Below are 27,466 nucleotides of genomic sequence, written 5' to 3'. Positions count from 1 at the left end.
CAACTGAGGCTCCGAGGCTCAATTCAAACTGCAGAATCCCACAGCTGGCTCCAGTGGCCAGACCACAGAGAGCTGGGAGGGCCTCACAAGAACGGTCCACACCTTTCCAGGGAAGGTCAGCCGCCAGCACGCCCAGGCCGACCCACTCAGGTGATGGAAAGCAAACTCAGGTGAGGCTAGGCCAGAGCTGTCAGTGGAAAACTGCATTCTGGGCCAAGCATGGCCCTTGCCTCTGGCGGAGGGCAGGTGGGCGGAGGGCAATTTTCACCCGGGCACGTGGAGCTCACCCCACAGCAGCACAGCCGGCGGCAGGCTGCCAGGCGGTGTGCTGGAGCCACTCCGCCCACCTGTCCCCGGGGCTCTGCGCTGCCCCTGGCTTCTGTGCCAGCCCACCCACAGATGCAGAGGTGCCTTTCCCCTCCCCGCGTGGACGTGCCTTGCCCCACCCTCGCGGCAGAGCTGGGGCTGAGCTGGCGCCCTGACTGGCAGGTCCTTCTCTAGACTTAACATCGAGCTGGAGGATGAAGCAGACCAGGGGGACCCTTCAAAATGCAGTTTTGCAGAAGCCGATGGGTAACAGGTCAGAGTGGGCACTCGGCGGGCCCCCACCCCTTAGCTTCTGCTGAGCACCCCTAGAGAGCTTAAAAATCACATCTGGGGGCTTCCCTGGTGGCAAAGTGGTTGAGAATCCGCCTGCCGATGCAGGAGACACGGGTTCGTGCCCTGGTCCGGGAAGATCCCACATGCTGCGGAGCAACTAAGCCCGTGAGCCACGGCCGCTAGGCCTGCGCGTCCGGAGCCTGTGCTCCGCAATGGGAGAGGCCACAACAGTGAGAGGCCCGCATACCGCAAAAAAAAAACAAAAAAAAAAAAACAAAAACAAAAACAAAAATCACATCTGGGTCAATTTCCTCATTCCACGCCACCACCCTTGTTGAAAATCACAAACAATTCATGTTTGTGGCAGAAAAAAAAAAAATCCAGCTGAGCAAAAGGGCAGTGGAAGTGGGGTGGAGCCAGGGATACATGATGAGAACCCACTTTTCTCTGAGGGAGATCCTCCTCCCGGGCAGCCCAACGCTGAAATACATGGAGCCTCATCTCCTGACTGCCTCCTCTCATCTGCTTTGCTGTATCTTCTCTCTCCAGTAAACGGAGGGCCGGGCCGCCCAGCCTGTGAGCGGAGAGGCCCTCCATCCCCCAAGCCCCGCTCTCACGGGTACCTCCCGGCCCCCTCCCTGTGGACTGTGGTGCTACTACCATCGGCACGCAGCCCCCCCTCATCCGGGGAAGGGACCTCCTCCCAGGCGTGCAGATCAGAGGCCCAGCTGCCCAGCTGTACTTTGCTGCTCAGAAGGAAACACAAATTAAATGCCAGCTGACTGTCTCTGCAGAGGAGGTATTAATTTAATGTGAACACTTAACCAGGGCAGCTGATTCCATTACAGGCAGGCAGGAACGGCCCGGGCAGGCCAGAGCACAGGCTGCGAGCTGGTGATGGGCCGGGCTGAGCAGCCACCATATCAAGTGTGCACCTCTCCCAGCATGCTGCCACCACACACACACACACACGCACGCACGCACGCACGCACACGGACTTGCTCTCAACCTGAAACACCGGGCGCCTCCAGGGATCCCAGCAGAGAGGTCTGTGCAAGGATACTCGGGGTGGGTGGGGGGGGTCTAGGGTCCATGGGGAAGCACCCAGTGGAGGAGAGGGTTCTGGGCGAGGGGGCAGGAGATCCCGGTTCAAGTCCCGGCTCTGTTGCTAATTCACTGCATGACCCAAGCAAGACCCTTCTCCACCTGGGCCTCAGTCTCCCCGTCTGTCATATGATCTCGAAGAGTCCCTCTGGATATGATGTGCAGACCCCGGATGTGGCCCTTCCTTGGAGCCTGAACGAGGAGACAGCCTCAGGGACGTCACCGCCATCCAGAGATACCCTGGGTAACAGCGTCAGGCCGCTGGGTCCTGCCCTCGTCACCAGGGACCAGCAGGCAGGGGCTGGGAGGGCAGCATGCACCGACTCGACGTCTGTCCACTCACTCATTCCGCGATTGGCTCTGCAGCACTTGCCACGAGCTGCTCGGGCCTGACAGAATCAAAGGCTACAGGAGTCTCCACCAGCCCCACTGAGAAGGGCAGCAAACTGAGAAAGCCGTCTGCCACTGTGTGGTCCCCGGGAGGCCTGCTTACCACTAGCTAGAAACCTCAGTTTCCTCCTCTGTGAAATGGGGGCAGCAATCCTACCTTGTAGGGCTCGTGGACATTAAACGAGCTCGAGCGAAGGTACACAGGCGCCCTTGCTGGACAGCCATTCTCATCACTGGCATTGCCCTGCCTACGCCTATCTGGGGGAGGCAGGGACAGGTGGGTGTATAAGGCCCGGACCACCTGAGCAGGGACACTCCTCCATCCTGCCCTGACCCTCTGGGGATCTAGAAGCAACTGAGAGAGGTGGCGAATGAATTTTCCCAGCAAGTTGGTGATCGCAAGCCTGGCCAATGGACAGGGGGGCTGAGCTGCATGGAGACATCCTCACTCTCCCTACCTGTTTCAGTGACCACGGGTACCCTTTACAGGACAGCTGGCTGGCCTCTGGGGCTCTCCGCGGGGAGCCACCAGGCCTTGAGAGAGGAGGCAGGGAGAGACTGGCAAGCCTGTCCCTGGCCCACATTCCCCAGATCCACACCCCCTCAGGCAGCCCCGTATCTGGTCCTGTCTCTGCCCCTACCTTGCTGTGCGATCTTGGGCAAGTCCTTTCCCCTCCTCTAGCATCACTTTCCCGTTCTTAATGCAACGGTGTCAAACTGTATAAATTGGAAGGGCCCACCCAGCCAGGCCAGAAAACAATTTCCACAGGGCCTGGACAAACACCCCATGCTGACAGCAAAGCTATCTGATAAACCACGGAGTGTCAAAGCCAGCTGGGACATCGGCCTTTGGGTCCAAACCAGTGTGTGTAGTGGAGGGATGGGCAGGGGCTCTGGAGCCACACGGTCCTGGGGTCAAAGGCCAGCTGTACATCTCGCAGCTCTGTGACCTGGTGCAAGCTGCCAGCCCTCTCTGAACCTCGGGAAGACCACCCATCTCACAGGGGTTTTTGCAAATAGTCGGTGGACTTGTGCATGACAGGTGCAGTCAGGGACATTATTCTCACCCCCGTGATCTCCCAACGGCAGGTGGTCAGAGACACCGAGACAATGGTCCTGGACCACACTGCAAGTGACAGGGCCAGACCTGAACCCAGGACTGGCTGACCCCACAGCCTCTATGCTGCCATAACCATCATGTTGACGAGGATGATGAGAAAGAGTTAGATGCCACCGTCACCTGGCTGGGGGACCAGGGGCACAGGGGGGTGGGGGTGGCCAAGGGAGCCAGATGCTGACACCGCCGAGTCCACTGCCAGCAAAACCCACCAAGTGTCCTGCTTCTGCCCTCCATGCCCCCAGACGTGCCCCGAGAACGAATGGGCACGTGCTCAGGCTTTGAAGTCTGTCCTGACAAGGGCCGCCATGACAGCAGATGAGACTGAGGCAGGAGGGGTCCCGCCAGCCAGAGCCCAGCTGTTCTTATAGGGCCGCCCCAGCGGGCACGAGGCACTGAGAGCCATCCTCCCAGGCCCAGAGGTGCCCCTGGTCACCTGTCCCAATGCCAGTCTGAGGTTCCAGCTGTTTACACCAGTATTCCCTTCCAGTTACCCAGTGTCCATATCTGCCCAGGTCCCCAGCATCACTCCCACTTTGGTGTCATTTATTGAAAGCCCCCCTTTGGAGACCCGGTAGCTCTGTGGATGCCGGTAACCCAGAACTCTGGGTGGGGAGGGGGGAGGGTTAGGTTGCCATCTTTCCAGTGCTTCTGTCTAGAAACCACACCCAAGTGGGCACTGTCCCCCACCAAGCAGGCTGCTCCGAGAAGGAAAGTGGCTCAATGAGCATCTCATGGTGAGGAGGAATCTGTGTCCCAAAATGCAGGCCACCGTGAAGTTTCTGGGACACCATTTCCAACCTCGTCTAGGCTTGCGACACCTTCATCACCTCCTCCAGGAAGCCCCTCAGGACTTCCCCAGGATGAGTCACTACACCCATCCTAGTATTTCCAGCCCCAGTACATGCCTTCCTCACGGCATCCAGGTGCTGTAAACATTCACTTCTCTGCCTCTCTCATCAGACTCTGCTCTTCTGGAGAAAGGGAGGACTTGCTTTCACTGTAAAATGCTTATTTTGTGCTAGTCTAGTCACTTTACTCTGACCATAGCTCTGTGAACCAGGCGTTATCCTTCCCACTTTACGGGTGAGAAAACTGAGGCCCAGGTGAATGACTTGCTCCAGGTCCACACGCTGCTCAGGAAACACCCCCAAATTACCCTGCCGGGGTCAGCACCAATGTGCACCCCTGGGGTCACAGTCACTGACTTGGAAGAGAGCCGCTTAGCCAGGGCATTTGCTCTCCCTGTTTACTCACTTCCTGGGCCCTAGAACCCAGGTGGAGAAAGGCCCTAGCGTTCCACCTCCACTGGCCAAGACACACCTGCCCACAACCCTGCCACCCGTCCCACCCCTACATGGCTACGGCAAAGCACCGAAGCTCCTGTGCTCCTGATTCCCATCTTTAAGGTCGGGGCCAGTGGAAGCACCTGCCTTGTGGGGCTGGTGTATTAAAGGAGTCAGCATCCGTTCTGCGCTTAGCCCAGAGCTCAGCTCCTAGTAAACGCTCAATAGGTGGACACTGATTAGCCACGGAACGTGGTCTTTATGTTGTCTCTCCTGCCATGGAGAATGGGCAGCTCAGCTTGGGGTGGCAGCTCTGCTGAGTGGATGGTCAGGGCCCCGGGCACCAGGCAGCATCCCCGGGTACCAAACCAGACTCCCTGCTCTCAACGCCTGGTGACACATGGGGCCGTCAAACAAGTCTCTGGAGGCTTGTCTCATCTCAGGAGGATGTCTCACCTCCCACATGCCCAATCCAGTGCACACTCCAGCGCTGGCATGAGAGCCGGCACCAAGGATGCCCCAGTGAGTGAGTGTGGGGTGTTTCTGGGATGCCCAGCCCAGCAGCCTCAGCGTCCACCACAGCCCAACCCCTCTGGCTGTTGGCTTAGATTCCATCTTCTTTCCCCCACGACAGATTCAACAAACATTTCCCAAGTGCCCACTTAGAAGCACAGGACTGAATTAAGAGCACTCTCTTCCCACTGCGAGAGAGACAGCGAGTTCCGGGGCTTTCCCCAGGCAGGACCTCCGCCCCAGCCCCCAGCCTTGGGTCCTCAATCCCCCAACCCAACAGGGCTAGAAGATCTGGGCGCCTACCGCGACACTGAAAACAGTGGTTGCCTCCAGAGGGACAGCCTTGAGGCTGGGGACAGGGTGGGAGGGAGCCTCGTCATTCTGGCCCCTTCTGTACCATTTTCTAAATTGTAGTAAAATTCTCATAATATAAAACTTGTCATTTTAACCATTTTTAAGTGTACAGTTCAGTGGCATTAAGTATGTTTACGCTCTTACGTAAACCCCACCCATCTCCAGAATTCTTCATCTTGCAAAACTGAAACTCTGTCCCCATTAAACAGTAACTTCCCATTCCCCCTCCCCGCCTGCCCCTGGCAACCACCATTCTATATACTTTCTGTCTCCAGGAATCTGACTACTCTAGGTTCCTCATATAAGTGAAATCACACAGTACTTGTCTTTTGGTGACTGGCTTATTGCACTTGGCATAATGTCCCCAAGGTTCATCCATGCTGTAGCATGCATCCAAATTTCTTCCGTATCGTTTAAATTTCGAATCATGTAATGTATCTCCTAGTCAAAAAAACGAAAGCCATTAAGACAGAAATACCCATTCGTTTTCCCCTTATTTTAAATTGCCTGAGTATTTTACGATTACACAAGAAACAGAAAAAAAAAAAAATCAGGTAAGCCAAACAAACAAAAAAAGAACTTAAAAACCCACCCAATCCTCCATTCCTGAGAGAATCGCCATTAACACTTGCTGCACATCCTTCCCAATGCTTTCTTTTGAGATTTTTTGTTCTCGTATGAGATCTTTTAATAGTGAAAATGGGATCAGACCATGTGCAATTTTCAAGTGTGCTTTTCCCACTTAACAACACATAGCTAGCATCCTTCCCAGCAGGTGATACAGCGGGTGGCCGTGGCACCACTGATCTAATGGGTCCTGCACTGTCATTCCCAAGTCCTGGCGATCTAATCAACACTGCGAAGAGGATCTTAGTACATACATATCTGCATATTTGTCTAGTTACCTCCATGGAGTGGGTTGCTGTCTGAAGGGTATGGACATGGAAAAGGCTTCTGTGCCCCTCAAAAGCGCTGGGTGTGACACAGCTGTACTCTCATGGGGCTCAGCAAGGGAGCCAAGGGCGCCAAGGAAAAGCAGGGTCCCTGGGTCCTGACTCCAGCTCAGCAGCAACATTGTTTTGTGCCTCAGTTTCCCCATTAGTCAAAAGGCTGCCTCTCCCATGGGTGGAGGAAGACCCCACCATAAATACTGTCCTTCCTCGCCCTCATTGGGTGGCACTCTGCCTTCCCCAAGGAGCAAGGGCTGGGCGATCAGGCTTATATGAGAAATGGGCCCCATCACCTCTCTTCCAAAAGGGTAGACATTCCCACCTGGTGTGTGATGAGCCCTGGAGCAAGTGGCCACGTGCTAGGGTGGGACAAGATAAAACAGCATCCCCCAGGGCACCTCCAGACCCAGGCCTGACACGCTGCATCACACCTCCAAGCCTTTGCCTGTGCTGTATACTCTGCCTGGAAGGCTCCCTCTACACGCCACTTTGTCATTTCTTTCTCTGAAGCTTTTTCTGAAGCTTATGCCAACTTCAGGCCTCAGTCTGTATACCCCCTCCTCCAGGAAGCCTTCCCTGGCTCCTCAGTCAGGGTCAAACGCCCCTCTTGTGTACTCCAAAGGCACTGGTCACTTGCTACTGAGGTTATCTGTTCACCTGTTCGTTTCCTCTACTTAACTCAGCCCTTGTAAGATGAGACCCATCTCTGGCTCCCAGCTGCAACTCCAGAGTGCAGTATATAGATCCTGGTACGCAGTAGGCACCAAATAAATGCTCGCTGGATAAAGGGCCCATGGAATGTCCCCTCCAGGGCCTTCCTTGGGAGACCCCATCTGGAGCCAGTGTAGCACCAGCTTACTGTGTGGCCTTGGACATGACCTCTCTGCCCACCCCGCCCCTCCCAGTCAGCCTCGGTTTCCCAGACAACCTCCACAGTCCCTGCCAGCTCTTCTACTCTCCTCCAACAATCCCCTTCCCTCACCTTGACGCCTGCGCCTACCTCCCGTGGGGTCCCCGATGCGCACGTTAGCGCTCACAGCTCTCCATCCCCAGGACTTAGCCTCTCTGCCCAGGCCTGGCCGAGCCCCCGGGGACCCTTCACCCAACCCCCATCCCTGGCGTCAGCAGCTCTCAGCCTCTGGGACTCCATCTCTTGTTCAAATCCAGAAGCCAGGAGGGGGTCTGGACACCAGACCAAGAAGCTGGAGGCCCAGGGGGTCTGTGCCCAGGAGGCTGGGGGAGCCCCACCCAAGGATATGTTTATAGCTCTGAGGAAAAACAGCAACTCCCAAGGCTATTTTGGAAACCTAATGTGCGCTTTGGATCTCTCTGTTGTTTATTTCAAGTGACCGTGCCGCCCTGCAGGTAAGCGCACGGCACTGCGGGTCTGCAGCTCAACGCCATCTCCCCTCCACAGCCATGTCACTCCGAGCTAAGCACGCCTGGACCAATGAGGGGTAACCAAGCAGACCCCACCAGGCAAGGGTTGGCACACACCTCATCCTGGGTTTAAACCAAGGCCCCGCAGCCCTGAGCAGGTCACCTCTCTGTGCCTCAGTCTCCTCATCTGTGCAATGGGGGAGAATGACCCCCCTCTTGGATTAAATGAGGACTGGCAAGCACATCAGGCTCCAGGCGTAATGGGGGAAAAAAAAAATCACAGAACGTGGGCCCCTAGGACCTCAGAAGCCCAGGCCATTTGTAAATGAGAAGCCCGAAGCTCAGAGGGGTGAGGTGACGCGTCCAAGGTCACACAGCCAGGCAGCGGCACAGCAGGGACTGGAACCCAGAGCCTGTGTGTTTCCTGCGGTGCCGCTGCTGAGGGAAGGAGGACGGTCCTGCGCAATCACCAGGAAGGCGGGAGGGAAGAGTGACAAGGACCCCAGGAACCGACTACACGTGCAGCTGGTGCACCAGGGATGGGTCACGGCAGGCACCACCTGCAGGCGGAGCGCCCTCAGAGTCATCACTGGCCGGGAAGGCTGCAGGCACAGCCGGGACAGGTAATTAGACCCCAGCCACCCGCACCGAGCGGGATTAGTGACTACACACAGCTCAAGGGGATGGACTCATGACTTAATACCGGCCTCCTGCCACCATGCAGGCCTGACATTCAACATGATGTGAACCAGTGGGAAGGGCACTTCACACACACACACACACACACACACACACACGCACGCGCACGCGCACACGCACACGCACACACACGCGCGCACGGGCACACGCACACTCACGTGCGCGCGCACCCACACAGCGTTCCTCCCATCCATCCACAGGGCTGGGGTACGCCTCTAGAGGAGAGAGAGGTCAAAAATAGCCGACTCCCAGAGAACCTTCTGCAACAGTAACACCCCTGGCAGAGAACCTTATTGGAGCTTCTAGTTTCCTCACCCCTATTCTGCCAATGGGGAAACGGAGGCTCACAGAGGTAAGGAGACTTGTCCAGGTTCCCTAATCATAATAGTTAACAATATGAAATGTTAGGATATGATAGGCACTATCAATTCATTTAATCCTCACAACAGCCTTATGAGGTAGGTGCTATTATTATGCCCATTTTACAGATGGGGAAACTGAGGCCCGGGGAAGTGAAGCGACGTGTGCAAGGTCACAGAGCTCAGAAGTGGTGGAGCCAGGACTTAAAGCCAGGCAGTCTGGCTCCAGAGCCCAGACTCATAACCATCAGACTCGCCTGCCTCTGCTCTCCATATGGAGCCGCAGATGCTGCAGTAGAACACGGGTCTCCCTGACCCCAAAGCCTAGGCCCCTTTCTCTGTGCCAGGTGGCGTCATGGTGGAGAAGGTCAGGGAGCGTGTACCTCAGTCTCCTGGGGGTCAGAATGGACCCCAAGTGGCATCACCTCCAAACTGTAAGCGCGAAGCACAGAGGCCCTACCCTGGGCCCCACTAGGCCCCAACAGAGGGGTCACTGAAGTGAGGTTCTCCTAGGCCTGGCCGAGCCCCGAGGACCCTCAGATGGGCAGGGCATCCTGCAGACACTAAAGATCCCCAAGCTGCCTGGATCCTGTCAGGTGCCCAGCCTAGGAGGGAGGAGGCAGAGGATCACCAGCCCCAGCCCCGCCAAGGGACCAGCACAGATTCCCTTCTCAACTCCAACCCAATCGGGGCCTCTCTCCCCCTGAGACTCGGTCCTCCAGCCACACAATCCCTGGGCTGGACTCAGCAAGAAGCCAAAAAGGAGATGGTCCAAGACAGAGGGACCAGAGGAGAAGCCTGCGGGAAAGGGTAAGGCCACTCACACAGCCCCACTGCTGCCCCTTTATCTCAAAAGATTTGCAAGTCAGAGAGACAGACTCAGCCATGGCCATGCCCCAGCTGGTGACCTGGTAAAAGTGACTTTACCTCTCTGAGTCTCAGTTTCCTCATCTGTAAAATGGGGTAACAACAGTACCTACCGCACTGGGTTGTGAAGGTTATACAAGAGCATGAGTACCGAGCATCTCATGTTACTTTGCTCACCTTTCCCACTCGCAGCTGCTGGGGCTAGGGGGTTGGTCCAGGGTCCAGGGTCCTGGGCTTGGCTGAGATGTGCCATTTTGCCCCTCAGAGGCTTCATTCTCTGGGTCCCTCTCCCCCCCCCACTGGGACTGGGGCGCTGTCTGGGAGACCTGGATACCAAGTACCCAGCACATGCAGGCCCTCAACTGGTATTTATGCACTGGATGAATGGATGAGCTTGTGGGCTGAAGCCGCAGCAAGCAGGGCCGCAGGGCCTGGGTGCAAGTCCCGCTCTGCCTGCGTTCCAGCCCATCCAGGGACCCATCTGCACAAGCAAGCTCTGACCATCCCTGGGAGCTCAGGCTCTCCCTCCACCAGCCACCCCCCGGGGCATCCTGCCAGTGGTGGGCCCTTTCCCAACCTGCCTGGCCTCCTAGGGACAGACGGCTGGTCCCCGCCCACCCCAGCAGGCCCACAAAGGCAGCAGGCGGCTTCCTCCCGGTGACTTTGCCTTGGGACAGATGAAACTTGGTGTGAAGTCTGCCAAGCCAGATGGCCTGGTTGGCCTGAGGGGCCAGGACACCAGCTGGGAGTCCTGCCCCGGCAGACAGAGTTGCTTAACCCCTTCCTGCCCCAGCACGGGAGCTAGCATCCCCCTGGCAACTTAATTACTGTCGTAACACTCAGGCCTCCTGCCCTCCACCCTTGGAGGTGAGAGGCCTCCCAGGGGCCAAAAGGGAGTCATCGAGGCAGTGGGGTGAGAGGGAACCACGGAGCAGGTGGGAGTGGAGGAGGTGCCACCGCCCGGCTCTGAGGGGAGGCCTGGCCCGCCGGGAATCTGCCAGCGCAGAGAGTGAGCAGGGCGGGTACTGGTTCCTGGCTGCGGAGCACAATGAAGCCAGCTGCCTCGCTTCCAGGACACCCGTCTGGGCAGGGACTGCCAGGTCTGAAGGCTACCAGCTACCTCTTTCAGGCTGGAAAACCCACTCCCCGACCCAAAGCCCAGAAACAGTGCTGCCCTGTGAAGGCTGCCTGAATGGCCGCAGACATGCTGCTCCACCTCTCTGGGCCTCAGTTTCCTCACCAGGAAAGGTGGGGCCAGGGTGATCCCTGGGCTCCAGGGCCACTTCCGACTCAGAGGGCTCCATGACTCCAGGAGAAGGAATGTACCTCCTCCCCCTGCCCTGACCCCGGCTCCCCCAGGAACTTGTGGAATCCTAGAGGGACCAGCCAGATCCTTTCTACACAAAAAGCATGTCCCAAGGACAGCATGTATATGAGTCAAAGGGAACTTCAGGCAGGAAGAAGGTAAGCTTCTGAGATTCGGTGGGGGACTGATGCTGCCTGGAGAACTCAGGAAGGGTCTTCACCAGGCAGTGCCCACCCATTCCCCTACTCAATGGAAGGCTAAGCAAGGGGAAATGCAGCGCATGGGATTATGGCTAGAGACCAGGAAGCATTTCCCAATGGAAAAGCCTGTAAGGATGCTAGAAGGCCCTGGAATGTCCTTCCCAGGCAGTAAAACCTTTAAGTGGGATTTGCAGAGGTCCTACCCTCAAGGCGAGGGAGGAACAGATGACCTCTGGAGACCCTCTGGGGACAGCAAGCTGGAGTCCACAAGCAAAGCAGGGCCTCAGAGTCTCTGCACTCGGGTGCCCAGCCAACCTGACATTCCAAGTAGACAATGGTGTCATCTCAGGGTACAGCACAGCCAGGCCCAGCTCCAGCCTGGAGCCTGTATGCTGGTCCAACCAGGATCTCTGGATCTCTCTCTCAGGAGAGAGGCTGCAGAGGACTCCAGAAAAGCCCGAGAACACATCAAAATAGCCAAGGAAGGAAGGGCCAGGTGAGAGGGCTGCCAGCCAGGAGTGGAGCCGTCTGTCAGCACAGCAGAGAGGCAAGAACGTGGGGCTGGGACCCACAGACCTGGCTCTGAGTCCTAGGTTTTCCACCAACTTGCTGTGTAACCTTTAGCAAGTCACTACCCCTCTGAAAAGTGTGGGCTGGGGGAGAAATCAAACATCTCTAAGGACTCTTGCAGCTCTGATTTCACAGTCATTTGGCGAGCTCCCTAGGGATAGGAGTCGGCCTTTGCAGTCCATGCTGCATCATCCCCAGGGCCCAAGCATAGGGCCAAGCACAAGCACCCTAAAACTGATGGGTGGATGAGTGGATGGATGGATGGGTGGATGGATGAATGAAAGATCAAGCGGAGTAATTCCTGAAAAAGAAGAGCGGAAGGTCCTAGGTGTCCCCTGGGATGATTCCTTACACTTGCCCTCAAGGGCTCCCTGGAATCACCTTCCCGTGACTCTAGACCTTCCAGCGTCCAACCCCCTTCTCTAACTTGTGCTCAAACCCACACACACATTCTTGAATATGCAACACATGCTCCAAGCGCCGTGACCCAACTCTGAATCCTGAGAAGAGAAGCTACGGATCCCAAAAGCCATGAGACCTACCGGCTCCAGCCTTCCCCTGGGGCGCCCCAACCTCCTGAAGCACCCTCCCAAAGCTGGGTTTGAAATGAGACTGGACAGTGATGGAAACCCAGTGACGATCTTTTAAGACCCAAGTTCACATGCCAGCTCTGCCACTTTCTGGCCATGGCAAGTAACAAGTCATTTCACCTGCCAAGACTCTTTCCTCATCTGTACAGTGGGCATTAGCCACAGCTATCCTTCAAGAGTCTTGTGCAGTTCAAAACATCCGTGAAGTTTTGAACAGCATCAGGCACATGGGATGTGCTTGGGGAACGGTGAGAGGAGTATAATGGGGTTATGAGATCCTGGCTTCCTTCCTGGAGGAGCTGAGGGTGAGTGAAGCCTCCCGGAGTTTCTCTGCAATCCCTTCCACCTCGTTTCCCACCTCGGGAGGGTGATATGCCTGGACTCAAACCCAGCAGAAGCTACAAAGCAGCCTTTGTCTCAGAGGCGAAACCCTAAACCAGCTGCCTTGACATCAACTCTGGAAAAACAATGCCAGGACAGCCTTCAACGTCACCTCTCTGCCAAGGTCTGGGAGCGGGTGCTTCACCCACAAGGCCTCGCAGAGACAGTCAGTGGGGTGGACAAGAACCCGGGAGCCATATTCCCATGGCCTTCAGGAGGAAGAGCTGCCCCGGTGATCCCTGAGGTGTAAGATAGGACTTGAACTCCTGTATCTCAGCCCAAGGGCCAGCGCCAGGAACGTGCAGGCCATGCCTCAACCTGAGCCTGGGAGTGTGGCCAGAATTATTCTGGAAGAGTCCACCAGATTCAGGTTCAATTCCCAGCTCTGCTCCTGCTTCACAGTGAGACCTCAGGCCAGGGACGGGTCCCAAGGCTGCCTCCGTATCCGCACAAGGATGCTGGGACTTACGGGGCCCCTCCCCAGGGAGGCAGGGACACAGACTGACTCCCCATTCAAGACCACTCTCCAGCAAGGCCACTGGAAGCCACAGGCTCCAGCTGCCACACTGTGCCGGCCACAGCCTCGAATACTAGGTCTTGCCCTACCCGTGACCCTGCGCTGACGGTCTGCTGGGGAGGACAGGGGATGTGACCTCCTCCTTGCCAGCCAAGTAGGCAGCTCTGCTGGGGAAAGGAAGTGCTCTGAACACAAAGGCCACTGTGCAGCCGGAACGGGGAGGGAAGAGGCAGTTCTCACTGTGTGGGGCCTTGGGGGCTGGTGAGGGCCAGGCTGGGACAGAAGGGACAGAGCAATAACAGCTCAGGGGCCAGCACCACGCTCAGCCCTCGGCGTGCACCATCGCACTGAAGCCTCTTGCTACCGTCTTTTTTTTTTTTTTTTTTTGCGGTACGCGGGCCTCTCACTGCTGAGGCCTCTCCCGTTGCGGAGCACAGGCTCCGGACTCGCAGGCTCAGCGGCCATGGCTCACGGGCCCAGCCGCTCCGCGGCATGTGGGATCTTCCCGGACTGGGGCACGAACCCATGTCCCCTGCATCAGCAGATGGACTCTCAACCACTGTGCCACCAGGGAAGCCCGCACTGAAGCCTCTTTACAACCCGTGAGCTAAGGTTGGCATCCCCATTTTACAGACATTTTACAGATGTCATCCCCATTTTACACCCATCCCTGGGGTGGTGATGGGAACCCAGGCGATCTCACTCCAGGATCAGAGCTCCCACCCAAGTGAAGGCCCCGATCGCAGGCTGACAAAGCAACCGAGGAAGAGTGAACAAATAATTTCATTTTAATTCCCCACGGATGTATTATGCCTTAAGGCCCCAAAAGGAAAAACCTACACGTTGGAGCTTCTCTGAACGCAGCATCAGGTTAATCGTGGCTCTGTCAGTAGCCTGGTGAGCTCTGACCCCAGTTTTCCCAACCTGAATAAGTTCTGATGTTTTAAACATCAATACTTTCTTTAAAGGCAAGTGTCAAACCAGTTGCAATGTAATATTAAGACTTTCCATAATAAAACTGTGTACAGATCCAAACATACTATTTGTTAGGGCCCAGCCCCAGGCTGGGGTCTCAAGAAACATGGTCTTTGTAAAGACTGGGGGATCGGCCTTTGTGGTTCACCCAACTCCTCACTGTGGGCAAAGTCCTCAGACGTCCAACTCCAGGGCTCACCCCAGAGAAAAGGGGATGGGAATGGCCCCCTCAGTGGGCCAGGCTCATCAACAGCCCTGTGGGTCTCGTCATCCCATTTTATACAAGAGGAAACCAAGGCACAGAGAAATGCACAGCTGAGCACACGGCTGGCAGACCGGGACAGTCGGTCAGTCAGTCAACACCCCAAGACGCCAACGCCAGGCCGAGCTCAGGAAACTGCCTCCTGTTATGAGGAGACAAACCCAAGGTGACTTCAGATGTCTCTTTTGTAGGCCAGGAGAGCCTCATCTGCAGTACTGAGGACCCGGATGTCTGGCCAAGGGGCAGGGCTCGGTGTGGGCTCCACTTTGACAGGCTCCGAGGCCTCTTCACTCTACGTTCTCTGGCCTCTGGAAGTTTTCCAAAGCCCTCCTTAAAGGACCAGCAGCCTCCAGAAGGATCCCTTAGCCCAAGGGTTTCAAAGGAACCCTGTTTAGGGGACCTGGGTTCTAGCCCCTAGTGTGCTGTGTGACCTCAAGGGAGCTGCTCTCCTTCTCTGGGCCTCAGTTTTCTCATCTGTAAAATGGTCATGGGGATGTGGGTGGGGGTAGAGAGAAAAAGATAAAACACTGAGGGACGAACTCTCAGAAGGTCTTCTTCAAAAGACACCGGGCACATTTAGTCATCTGGGATGACAGGGGAACAACGTCTCCTAGAAGCAGGGGGATGGATTAAATGACCTCAGAGAGAGTCTCAAACCCTCTGGGCCCACCAGGGGGTATGAGGAAGGCACAGGTGTGAGGGAGAAGGGGCAGGTGGGGCAGTCAGGCGGGAGAGGTAAGGTGAGCAGCCTAGCCTCCCCAGCTCACTCCCCGACCGGTGTCTAATCACAGGCCCAGACCTTGATGGGGGCGGGGGAGGCTGAGGCCCCCATGACGGCATTGACCTCTAACCTGGCAGCTATCCCTCTCACCAGGCAACCTCCCGTGTCCCCCAACCTGATGTCAAGACCCCAGGCCCATAGTACAAGGGGTCTGCACAGTGGACAGAGGTGGGGTCCTGACCCCGGGGCCTCCAAGTCCACAGGGGGTAGAAAGAGGCTCTCAGCCCCATACTCACAGACACACGCGCACACGTGTGCGCCCACGGGCTCACGCACGGACTCACAAAGCCCCAGCAGCAAACAAAGAGCCCCCCACCAAAGCCTGGCATTGGGCGGGGGTGGGGGACAGAGACCCCTCACAGCCCTCCCCTGCCTCCAGCCATAGGGAACAGAGACCAGAACAAGAAAGAAGGGCAAGAGGGAAAGGAGAGAGGAGGAGAGACAGCAAAAGAGAGCCAAGAAGGCCATGAGGAGGGAGGTAGGCCAGGATGGGGGAGAAGAAAGAGCAGGCCAGGTTCTGGCTGTGTCCTGACTCCAGCCCGGGCCTGGGTTGTGCACCAGCATGGCAATGTCAGCTACAGGTCTTTGCACGAGCTGTTCTCTCTACCGGCAGCACCCTTCCCCCTTCTCTTCCACTCGTACTGGACCTTCAAAACACATCTCAGCTGATGTCTCCTCCAGGAAGCCTTCCTTGACTGGCCCTAAGCTGGCTCAGCTGTCTTCCAGAATCCCTGGATTTCAGGCACTACAGGGTCCCACCAGGGTCCCACCTAGTGCTCCAAGGCTCTCTCTCTCTGGTCCAGTGTTCTGACTTTGCAACAAGCTTTCCTCACATCTATTCCAGTCTCAGTTTCCACCCACACCCTGCCCCCGGATGGCCTTCTGCCCATTAACCACAGCAGGCGGGGACAAAACGGGGGTGCCAGTGGGCCCCGGGGAAGATGTACCGACTCTGCCCAGAGAGAGGCCTGTCTGCTGGGGGAATTTCACAAGGTCCACTTAGACCCAGCTCTTCCCCTCCCCCTAGATGGCAAACAGGTGGCAGCGAGCCAAGAAACTCCTTAAATAACCCAAGTAATAAAAATGCCAATTAAGAGGGTGGAAGGCAGTGTCTCCACTGTGGGGGTGTCTCTCCATCGCGAAGCAGATGGGCAGGGGGCTGTGTGCACCTGCACATCCTGAAGTCAGAGCACGCAGGCCAGAGAGCGCTGAGCAAGCATCTCAGAGCCGCCCTGGAGACAGCCCCGACCCAGCGCAGCCCAGGCCAGGGCCCCAGTGCCACCGGAGTGCCCCCTTGCTCCTCTCCCCAGGACCCCCAGTCTCACTGAAGAATCATCATGGCACACATATACACCACTATGTATAAAATAGGTAACTATGAGAACCTACTGTACAGCACGGGGAACTGTACTCAAGGCTCTGTGGTGACCTAAATGGGAAGGAAATCCAAAAAAGAGGGGATATACGTATACGTATAGCTGATTTACTTTGCCGTACAGCAGAAACTAACACAACATTGTAAAGCAACTATACTCCAATAAAAATTAATTTAAAACATCATCACAGCAGCTGCCAGTGTCTGAGGGCCGTCACCTCAGTCCCTTTCTCATGCCACCCATGCAATATGCCTATCCATCCCCATTTTGCAGATAAGAAAGCAAGGACTCTCTCAAGGTCACAGAGCTGAGAAGCAGTGGAAACACTCTTGGACTCCTCTCTCCCCAGCTTCCAGGTTCCACACAAACGCTCTGCTCCGAGCTGTTTAGGTCCAAAGGTTTTTGTCCTTTGACTTGGGATCTAGGGGAGATGTGATAGAGTTGTCATGAGGTCATATAAATAAAATATTCGTAAACTGTTTTGAATGGAGCCTGGCAAAGGGTACGTGGTATATAAATATTTTTTAAATTAATTACTATGTATTGTGCCTCTAGTATGCATAGGCACTATTTGGGCAGGTACTTGTCACGTGACACTGTCCCATTTGTCTGTGTCCCCAGACACCGAGCTCCTGAGGGCAGGGGCTGTGTCTGCTTCACACCGGTGCCCAGCATGGGGCCTGGCACACGGTGGGTGCCCAGCCACTGTCCAGAGAACAGAACCTTGGTTTCTCAGACACCCACACCCAGCAAGCTCATCTTCCCCAACCAGAGGCACAGAATGACGGTAACAAGTTCCCTAAACCCGGGCAAAGTTCACAGCAGCAGCCCAAAGCGAAAGTCAGACCTGAGCCCAGGGTGGAGGCCAGCTTCCCTCCAGCCACCAGAACGTCCACTGCTCTCTCCTGCTCGTCATCCGGCAGTGAGAGCCCCTGACCACTGCCCTGGGAGTGCTCAGGCGCTGGGCATGACAAAAGGAGCGTCGAAACTTAGAGTCGGAGACCCACATCCAGTCCTGGCTTTGCTATGTGACTTGGGGCAAGTTAATTTTCCTCTGAGCCTCGGTTTCCATCGTGCAGGGCTGTCACAAGGTTTAAATCAGATCACGTGGAAAGTGCCTGACAGGTAACGATTCTGTTCCTAGCTCGCCACCCCTCCCCCCACCCTCAGCCCCAGGTCTCCCAGCCTAGATTTGCCAACCCAGGAACTCCCCCTCCCCAGAGCTCAGTCCTCAGAGATCAGGGGGGCTGACCCGCCCTCTATGGCGGCCCAGGAGGCTCATCTGCCTGTGTTGCCAGTGATTCATTGGCTTCGCCAGAAATAATTACTCTAAAGTCACAGCAGGAAGTCTTCCCTGCATGGTGGCCACCTCCTGTTTCGCCACCCGGACCCGGCAATATTGTGACAGGCGCAGGCGCCGGGGAAACCCACGCCTCAGCCTGCCTCTCGCCTGCTTCCTCCACCCTGTGCCAGCTTCACCAGCCTCCAGGCCACATGAGACGAAGCCAGCCTGCGTCTCCGCCGGGCAGAGCACTGAACTTGGGGTCTGGAGACCCAGGCTGGACTCACTGGGAGATCTGGGGCAGAGTTTTTCACCCTTCTGAAGCTCTCATCTGTAAAATGAACAGAATCAATCCTACCTCTTAGAATGCTCTAATAATTAAGCCTCACTTATTTAAAGAATTCATCACAGAGCTTAGCACGTAGTAGGTACTCAATTAATGGTGGCTATGAACTCACTATGATGTATTTTATTTTATTATTATTTTTAAAATTTATTTATTTTATTTTATTATTTATTTTTGGCTGTGTTGGGTCTTTCTTTGTTGCTGCGCACGGGCTTTCCCTACTTGCGGTGTGCGGGCTTGTTATCACGGTGGCTTCTCTTGTTGCAGAGCACGGGCTCTAGGCTCGCAGGGCTTCAGTAGTTGTGGCACGCAGGCTCAGTAGTTGTGGCTCACAGGCTCTAGAGCACAGGCTCAGTAGTTGTGGCGCACGGGCTTAGTTGCTCCGCGGCATGTGGGATGTTCCCGGACCAGGGATCGAACCTGTGTCCCCTGCACTGGCAGGCAGATTCTCAACCACTGCACCACCAGGGAAGCCCCTCAAGTGATTCTTATAACAACCTTGGGAAGCAGAACGCATAAGAAAACTCATCCCCATTTTATAGAGCAACGCATCAAGGTGCAAGAGATTCAATGATATGCACAGATTCCAGATCGCTCCAATAAAGTTATAGAGACAACAGTGTCCCTAGGGCACTGGGCGAGCCCATCTTCCCAGTGTCCCCATTCCCAGGTGGGCAACAGGAAGCTTATCTCACACCCCAGGCAAGCCAGGACCACGACCTGGACTCCACAGGGCTCTAAGTGCCCCCTGCTACACCCCAGGGGGCTCAGCCAGGCCACAGGCCCTCAAGGGAACCTGAGGCATTTGCCAGATTTAGTATTGGGTGACAACTACTCTTGTACCAAGAACTAGAGCAAGAAACTACATCCTGCCCAGGAAGCCAAGCACGGGTGCCCACTGGGGTTGGGAGGGCACTGCCCTGGCAGGCAGGCGGCAGCATCAGAAATCTTCACCAGCCTCCCACCTGGCCTGGAATCTTCTAAGTACCTCTTCTAAGCACCAGTCCTGCCAAGAGGCTTCACAACCCCCAGATGCTGCCAGCAAGGTCACGGACTACCCTCTCTCCAGGTCGAAGCCCCGTTCTTGACTTCTGCCCGCTTCACAAAGCCAGCACTGCTCACCCCTTCTGCCCTGTGAAATCTGGCTGTGTAACTCTTGGAACTTCACCACCTACAGTGCACTGTAGCTCCGTGAGCCCATTTACTGCTCTCACAATGTTGAGACACAGACCTCAGCATCCCCCTTTTCCAGATGAGGAAACTGAGTCTCCGAGAGGCAAAGTGATAGCCCAAGCTCGTTCAGCTTTTAACTCCTGCACTGGCGGCCCAGCATGTGGCACCAGGAGACAGGTATTCATTCAAACTTGTTGAACTGATGTGTCAGGACCAGAGCGCGGGTCTCCTGACTCCAGGTCCAGACCCTGCCCTCCACAAGCTGCGAGTCCGCCGGATGTAGAGTCCATGCGTGTCAGTTATTGTGTCAACCCAGCCTCACTGAGGCCTACCAGCACGCAGCAGCCGGGCACAGAGCTCCCCTCACTGCACAAATACTTGCTCGGCACGGACTCTGCCCAGGCCCTGGATGGGTTCTCTGTGTACAAGGCGAAGAAGACACACCCGGAGCCGGCCCCCTCAGAGCTTGCAGTCAGTGGAGGGGGCAGATACATCCCAGGCAATTTCAATTCAGGGTGTACGGTCCTGTGATGGGGAGGCAGTGGGTGCTCAGGAATGCCTGATGCAAAAAAAGTCAGGGGAGAGCAACATATCCTGATCCTGAGGGAACAACAGGGCTGCCTCCTTCCCTGTCGTGGGCCTCCTGCCATCTACGACCTGGGAAATAAAAGCGGAGCGCCAACCCAGTTGCATCTCATCAATGTGATCGAAAGCCAGGACTCCACATGCAAAGTCCGCAGCCTCCGGTATCACTGACACATGGCATGGTTCAAATCAATTCCCTTGGAAGTCCACGCACCTCTCAGCAGCAAAGGATGTGTGCAAATTCTGGGTCTACCCTTCTATGTCTTTCAAATACCGACACGTGTGGGGATACAGACACAGGCTTGGAGAGAGAGCCTGAGACCGCGCTCGTGCGTGCGTGCGTGCGTGCGTGCGTGTGTGTGTGTGTGTGTGTGTGTGTGTGTGTGTGTGTGTAAGCTGGTGGGGCCCAGGGGCCTGTATCCGGTGGCCAAGGCAAAAGCCCCGCCTCAAATTCCTGGGAGAAGGAATCTTCAGTGTCAGCTGTATCCCTGCTTCCTGCTTCCTGTTTCCTTTGCTTTTCTGGGACCTCATTCCCCTCCTTCTAGCTTGAGGCTCTGAAAAGCCCTCCCAAATTTGTTCCCAAAGAGTCTGCCAGCCTAACCCAAGAGACTTGGAATACTGAGGAGCTAAATGAAGGCAGGGCGGGGTTGGGGGCGGCGGGGTGGGGGCGGTGTTTCTTTTAAAGGAGGTTGGGAGAAAGGGCAGAGGGTGGCCAGAGATTCCCGGAGGCACAAATCAACCACTAAGAGTAGGAAGAACAGCCTCTTTAGATGCTGGACAAAGAAGTAGCCTTTTCTTCCTCTACCCCCAGCACCATCTCTGGCGCCTTCCACGGGACAGAGAGCGACGATGGGTCCTGAAATGGATGTGTCAGGCAGTCCAGCGCTGTGCTGAGAAATCCTTGTAAATGAAGGGAACAGATATTGCAGGGGCGGACTGGGGCGGGGGGAAGGGCTCTGGGATGGGGGACGTCCCGGGAGCTTCATGTGCCTTAACACATGAGCTTATTTACTCCTTTCCGACCCCTAGGGGAGTTATTCTCCCTCTTTTATAGAAAGCAGTGGCTCAGGCAGCTCAGAGAGGCCAAGCAATTGCCCACAGTCACACAGAAAGTGGCAGAACCAGGATTCAACCCCTTTTTCCACCATCCCAGGCTGCCTCCCAGGCAAAATCAGAAATAAAGAATCCATATCAGCAGCTTCGGAAACAATGGAAGTGGCAGGGAACGAAGCCCTCTGACCAGCTTTCCGGGGCAGTCTTGTGGCTTTGGGACACTTAGGGGCCAGCACCCACCTGCTCAAAGGCCTCCCAGCGCATGATGGGAAAAGGCAAGGGACGCTCCAGCTGGCTCACCCACCAGCCCTTTTTGGAGCCCTCCATTCGGGCCAACAGCCCAGCCGCTTCCTGCTCATGATCAGAAATAGCTGTGACAAAAGTCCCGCCTATCCCTGAAAGTGGCTTTTTAAAAAATGCTTAAAGGCAGACACACAAAAAGGTGGAGAGAATTCTGCCAAGCCCCAGTGGAAGGCAAATGATGCGGGCATCACCTCAGGGCAGGGAAGAAAGCTCTCAATGGCAGACAAAAGTTCTGCCTGGCTCGGCTTTGTGGGTCAGCTCCCTCTGGGCCTCAGTTTCCCCAACTCTAAAAAGAAAGTATTCAAGCTGAATCAGCGATTTCTTTCTTGTTGGCTGAATCCTAGGTGGTCAGCCCCCCGGACTGTCCCCAGAATCACCCCAAGACACCCTCTTCTAGGCTCCAGGGCTCCAAAGAGTCCACTTGAAACCCACTAGGCTAAATGATCACTGTGGTCATCCTGGCTCTCAAACAAAGCTCCAAGGAAAACAAACCAAGACTTTCAGGCTGACTGGAGTCAGGGGCACAGACACTCAGCAACTTGCAAGGGGAGGCAACAAACCCAGCTGGTTCCAAACCACACGGGGCCTGAGGCAGGAGAGGGGGAGGCCCGGAACAGAGAAAGGCCACACTGTCATCTCAGGAGGCAGAAAGAGCAGCCCTGAACTGGGGCCCTCCAAGTCACAGACCGAAATGTAGAGCGAGCTGGCAGGGGTCACCTAAAGGAAACCTGTTGTGTATAGGTGGGGGACCTAAGGCTCAGAGAGGGCAGGAATTGGCCTGAGGTCACACAGCGCCTAATGGTAGAGCCAGACCTGGAGTCTGGGTCTCTAGGATGCCCATTTAGAAAACTCCCTGCCTGTCTAAAGTTTATCTAGCTTCAGTAGGAATCTCCCAGGGAAAGTCCCCCAAGCTTGCAAACTCAGAACAGGATATTTTGGTGGCACTGCATGGTGACAGGGTAGAGATGTTTGTTTTGGTTTTCAAATCAATGCTTGACAACCTTGTCGGCTACAGTTTCAGTGACCACATTTCCCTCACGGTAAAGAGCTCAGCGCTGATTGGACCAAAAGGAAACCAAAGCAGGAGTGATCGGGGCCAGGGCCCAGTCACCCCCGGCCAGGGGCTCTGGTTTGGGTTGGTGTTCCCAAAGCACGGCTCCTGTAGCACTGACAGCACACAAGATGATGGGACGTAGCACACGGGTGACTTTTTAAATTTACATTTCATTGACTATGTATGTGAATGGATACACAAAATGTGGTCTACCCATACAGTGGAATAGTATTCAGCATTATAAAGAAATGTACTGCTGATATAAGCTATAGCACGGGTGGACCGCACAAGCATCACCTAAGTGAAAGAAGCCAGACACAAAAGACTACACACTGTATGATTCCATTTATATGAAATGCCCAGGAAAGGCAAATCTATAGAACTAGAAAGCATATCAGTGGTGCCTGGTCTGGGGTGGGAACAGGTATTCACTGCCAAAGGGCAGAAAGGATCCTTTTGAGATGATGCAAGTGTTCTAAAACTGGATTGTGCTGATAGTTGCACAACTCAGTGGACTGGCTAAAAATCATTGACTTGTACACGGAAAATGGGAGAATTTTATATCTAAATTATACCCCATAAGGCTATATAAAATATTTTACATAAGTAATAATATGGATGGTGGTACATGAATATGGCCACAGTTCATGGAGGTGGAACCCCAAAAGTCCCCAGCTTGGAGAACACTGAGCTACACAACCCAGGTTGCCCTTTGGAGAAGCAGAAAGAACATCTCCAAGGCTGCGAGTTCCTCTAGGTGGACCCGAGGAGACCCTGGAACCTTTCCTTTCCTTCTGTTGGTCACTGCTTGGGGCTCCATGCTAGACATCCTGGAAGGATCTGAAGCCTTCAGTGGCCAAGAGCCCAGGTAGACACCTTGGCCGCATTCTCTTATGAACAGGAGATCAGAAGTGCGCTGGGAGCTCAAACTCAGATTTATATATTGTCAAGGCTGGGAAGACCCTTTGAGATCATCTAACCCAGTGGTTCTTAAGCTTTTCAAAAAGCTGATCATATGCCTGCCCTCTTCCCCAAAGAAAATTCTTATGATAAACCCCAATACAGAAACAAGTAAAAACAGAATGTTACTTGTGTACATTTATATTGTAGGCTTAACGATATAACAGTTACCTATTCTAAATTCAATCCATGAGGTTGATGAGGCTCTTTTGATCCATTAACATTTAGAACTGGGATTATGGATGACAGGTCCACCTTCGCTTTAATTCTATCTCTGGTTTTGACTGCAGAGTATCAAGAAAATCCTGACTCATACAGATTAGTAGCTACAAACGGGACCAGCTTTAAGCAGTTTGCTTTGTAATCTCAGAGTACTCTTCCGCCAGAGAGAAGGCAGGGCAAGGCTCTAACTTGAGGCCAAGTACTAACAAATCAACGTTAAGTAGCCTTCCGTGAGTTAACAGTAAGAACTTAAAAGTGACTGAGCACACTTTTATGACCATTTTAACATTTTTTAAATATTAACTTTTCTTTAATATTCAAGGAACTGCCTAAGGCATCTCTGAGGCAGCCAGGGGCTTCAAGGACAGTTCTAGACCACCCTCCTCTCACTTTTATAGATAGGGAAACTGAGGCTCAAAGAAGGGAGTAAACTTGCTTTGAAAAAAATCCAGCTTGAGCCCTGAATCAACTTCAGAAAAGATGTGTCTCCCCAATTCACAAAAAAAAAGGGAAAAAATGGGGGAAGAGAAGGTACACACACGCCCCAGAAGGGCGGGAAGAGAGACACCCACACTCCACCTGTCTCAGCAGCACCCATGTCACTCCAGCCCAGTGCCAGGAGCTGACATCACACCCCGCACCCTGAGTGCAACTTGAACAGGGCATTGCTCAATGCCAACCCATCTCCCTCTAAGATTTGGGGCACAGTTTTTTCATCTCCTTAGTAGCCAGGTCCAAAAAGCACACACATAACAAAACAGACACAGCACAAGCCTGGGGCGTGACGACACAATCAACAGTGGCAGACAGAAGGGCCCATCCCTCTGAGTTTCACCATCCACCATCGAAAGCAAGTGCCTGTTTCTCTGCCCCACCCCAAGGAAGCTGCCCACTAGGGGCAGAGAGGTCGCCTCCCCGTGGCGAAGCACCAGGCCACTCTCAAGTCCTCAGGAGAAACAACCAGCCCAGAAGAGGAGCTTGCTCCCCGCAGGGTCCAAGACCTACCCCCCAGGAAGCCAAGCCCTGCATGAGAGACCTGAGACTCCAGGCAACTGCTCCCTGACAGCTTGACAAAGCCGATCATCTTTAAGAATGTCAAGTTGATTACTTTATACCTTCCAAAAAGCATCACCAGCCTACTCACCCCTTGTGCAACTGTGGATGGATTTTATTATTCCCATTTCTCTGATAAGTAAACAGGCTTCCGGGTGGTTGGTTCAGCGACCACTTGGTTCAGCCAGTGGTTCTCACGGGCAGGTAATGGAGCTGGTACTTGAATCCCACCCAGTGGCCAGCCTGCCAGTAGAAGAAAAGGAAGGAGACCCATGCCCAGCTCTCTGTGCTCATGTGAGCACTGGAACTCGAGGAATGGAGGAAAGATGCTTCTCAGTGCATCCTCCAAGCCCTGAGGTTCAGAGCCACAGCTCCCAATGCAGAGTTGCCCATGCCTGGGACAGCGGAGGGCCCTGTCCCCATCCAGGCCTGAGATGCTACAGACAGACCCCTCTCCTCTTATCAGAAGGCCGATTTGACAATACTGTCAGCCAGGTTGCAGGCAGGAAGCAATGTCAGTTTCCCAGCTAGGGAATCTGGGCTGAGCAGGAATGTGCTAGCCAGTTCAGCAGGCAGTCTGCGCCACACTCCAGCCAGAGACAGTGGTCAGGATCCATTCAGTGTCCAGTCTTCCAAACTAAGGTTATCTCCTTCTGTGGGCCTTTAGGGCTGAGTTTGTTGGGGTCCAAAAAACCATGAGAATTGGGGGTGGGGAGAAGAGAGGTGAAGGTAGCTGTTTCTAAAAGCTCGTGGCCAGTCTGATGTAGGTCTGGTTATCCAGCCCAGCCAGCTGGACCTCACAGAGCTGGAGCAAGACAGCAGATCCTGGCCTCAGTGGACAGATCCAACCATTCTTAAACACATGACTTTTTAATTCAAGGAACAAGAAGCCAGTGGATTACTTAAGAGTTATTTCTTTTCACCCATTAACAGAGGAGAGCCCACCTCCTACATCCTTGGGAAAATACCTAAGCTAGAAGAAAGACTAGCCAGGTAGTAGTTCACCACCTATTAGCCAAGCCATCCTAGGCAAGTCACTTGCATCTCTGTGCCTCGGTTTTCTCATCTACAAAATGAGGATATGAATGCCCCACACTTTGCGTTGCCATGAGGATTAGATGAGATCACGTAAAACACCAATGGTCATTATGTCACCTAGAAAACAATGTGCCTGGTCCAGTGACGGAGCGGAGGTGTCCCCCACCATAGTTAGCGCCCGCTCCCATTCTTGGAACTAGATAACTGAGTTTTCCAAGCGTGTGTAGGGCGTTCTGCAAACAGAGCTTCCAGCCCACCTGCCAGGACCAGCTGCCGCCCCCGGCCCCTCCCGAACGCACACATTCCTTGGCCGCGGAGACAGGGAAGACCCCCCACCCCCGGCAGGGAGTGCGGGGGCAGGAGCTGGGCCCCACTCACCTCCGCTTGTACTCGTCGCGCTCGCGCTTCACCTTGGCCAGCACGTTGTAGAGCGCACGGATCTCGGGCGTGATGGTGTCGATCTGCACGCCCACGCCGTCGGGGTGCACCCACGACACGCCGGGGCCCTGCACGGTCTCCACGCCGCCGCCGCCCGTGCGCCGCACCTGCGTGTAGCTCCAGATGGTCCCGGGCAGCCGGCCGTAGTGCTGCGGCTGCAAGCCGCCGCCGGGGGGCAGGCCGCCCAGGGCCGCGGCGTTGGCGTTGGCTCCGGCCGCCGCGCCGCTGCCGTGACCGCCGCCGGGCGCGGGTGGCTGCAGCAGCTCGGGCCCGGTCTGCACGGCCTGCTCGCGGGAGAAGGTCTTGTAGCGCAGCCTCCGCTCGCGCTCGCTCTGTTGCTGCTCCAGCTGCTTCTCCAGCAGCCGGTTGCGCCGCTCCAGCTCGTGCACCTTGGCCAGGAAGCAGCGGAAGCGCACGTTGAGCCCCTTCAGTAGGTGGATGTTGGAGCCCAGGTCGTCCCGCAGCGCCGCCGTCACCGGCGATGGCCCTGGCCCGGCCCCGCCGCCGCCACCCGCGCCGGGGCAGGTCCCCCCAGCGCCGCTCGGCGGGCAGCCGAAGGCCAAGGCCATCTCCCCGAATATCAGCGAGTTCACCATGCGCCGGCTGCGCGGCTCAGGTACCCGGGCCCGCGGTTCCAAGTGCGGCTCCAGCTCCGGGCAGGGCTCCCGGCGCGGCCGGGCCAGGGAGGGCGCAGGATCCAGCGCGACCGGCCGGGCGGTTCCAGATGCGTGCCAGATGCGGCCTCCGCAGAGACGGCGAGCCGAACCGCCCCCGGATGTGGGCGCCGAGGCGAGGGACTGGACTCTGGCCGCGGTGGAGGCCGCGGCGGCTTGCGCGAGGTATCGAGGATCGCTGGTCCCGGCGCTGGGGCTGTCAGAGACGCTGTGGAGGCGCCGCGGTATTAGCGCGCAGAGGACTCTCAGCCTGCACTGCCCCTCTGCGGCGGGCCCCGCCCACTGCAGACACAGGCCCAGCTCCCAAGCTCGCCCCGCCCACCCCGCCCTCCTCTGCGGCGCTCCCGAAGCTGGAGGCAGGGTCCCCGAGGCCCGCAGCGCCGGGCCCCGCCCACGGCCCCGTGGCTCCTCCCATTCCCGGGCTCCACCGTTTTCTCGGGTCGGTGGACTTGCTGTCTGCAGCTTTGGCTCCGCCCAGCTCCGGGCTGGACCACTCCCTCCCCTGCGCCGGGTCCTGCCATCCAGCCCGGCTCGATTCTATGCCCGGGGACACAGACCGCAGAGCTGCACCAGGCACGCGGTTAGGTGGAACCGCCGCAGAGCCAGCCCGGCCTCTTAAAGGGACAAGCAGCCTCGGCAGCGCTCGTTTCCCCTTTTAGGAAGTCCCCTCCCCCACGTCCTCTGTCAAGGAGACCCCGCTTCTCTTCC

At 55.8% G+C, this 27,466-nt stretch overlaps 1 protein-coding gene across 1 annotated transcript in view; it reads right to left on the bottom strand.

Annotated features, from left to right (window-relative positions):
* IFFO2 (intermediate filament family orphan 2) overlaps positions 1–27,012 on the bottom strand; it is a 49,922-nt gene extending 22,910 nt beyond the window's left edge. Inside the window, exon 1 of the mRNA XM_059054316.2 lies at positions 26,025–27,012. Coding sequence (XP_058910299.1) covers positions 26,025–26,680 — 656 coding nt within the window. The 5' untranslated portion in view covers positions 26,681–27,012. The remainder of the gene's footprint in view (positions 1–26,024) is intronic.
* Between the last annotated feature and the right edge of the window lie 454 nt (positions 27,013–27,466).

Source organism: Kogia breviceps, chromosome 1 (genome assembly GCF_026419965.1).
Source record: "Kogia breviceps isolate mKogBre1 chromosome 1, mKogBre1 haplotype 1, whole genome shotgun sequence".
NCBI classification, from domain to species: Eukaryota; Metazoa; Chordata; class Mammalia; order Artiodactyla; family Physeteridae; genus Kogia; species Kogia breviceps.
The sequence above is the reverse complement of the archived record's forward strand: the minus strand, read 5'-3'. Positions and strand labels throughout refer to the sequence as shown.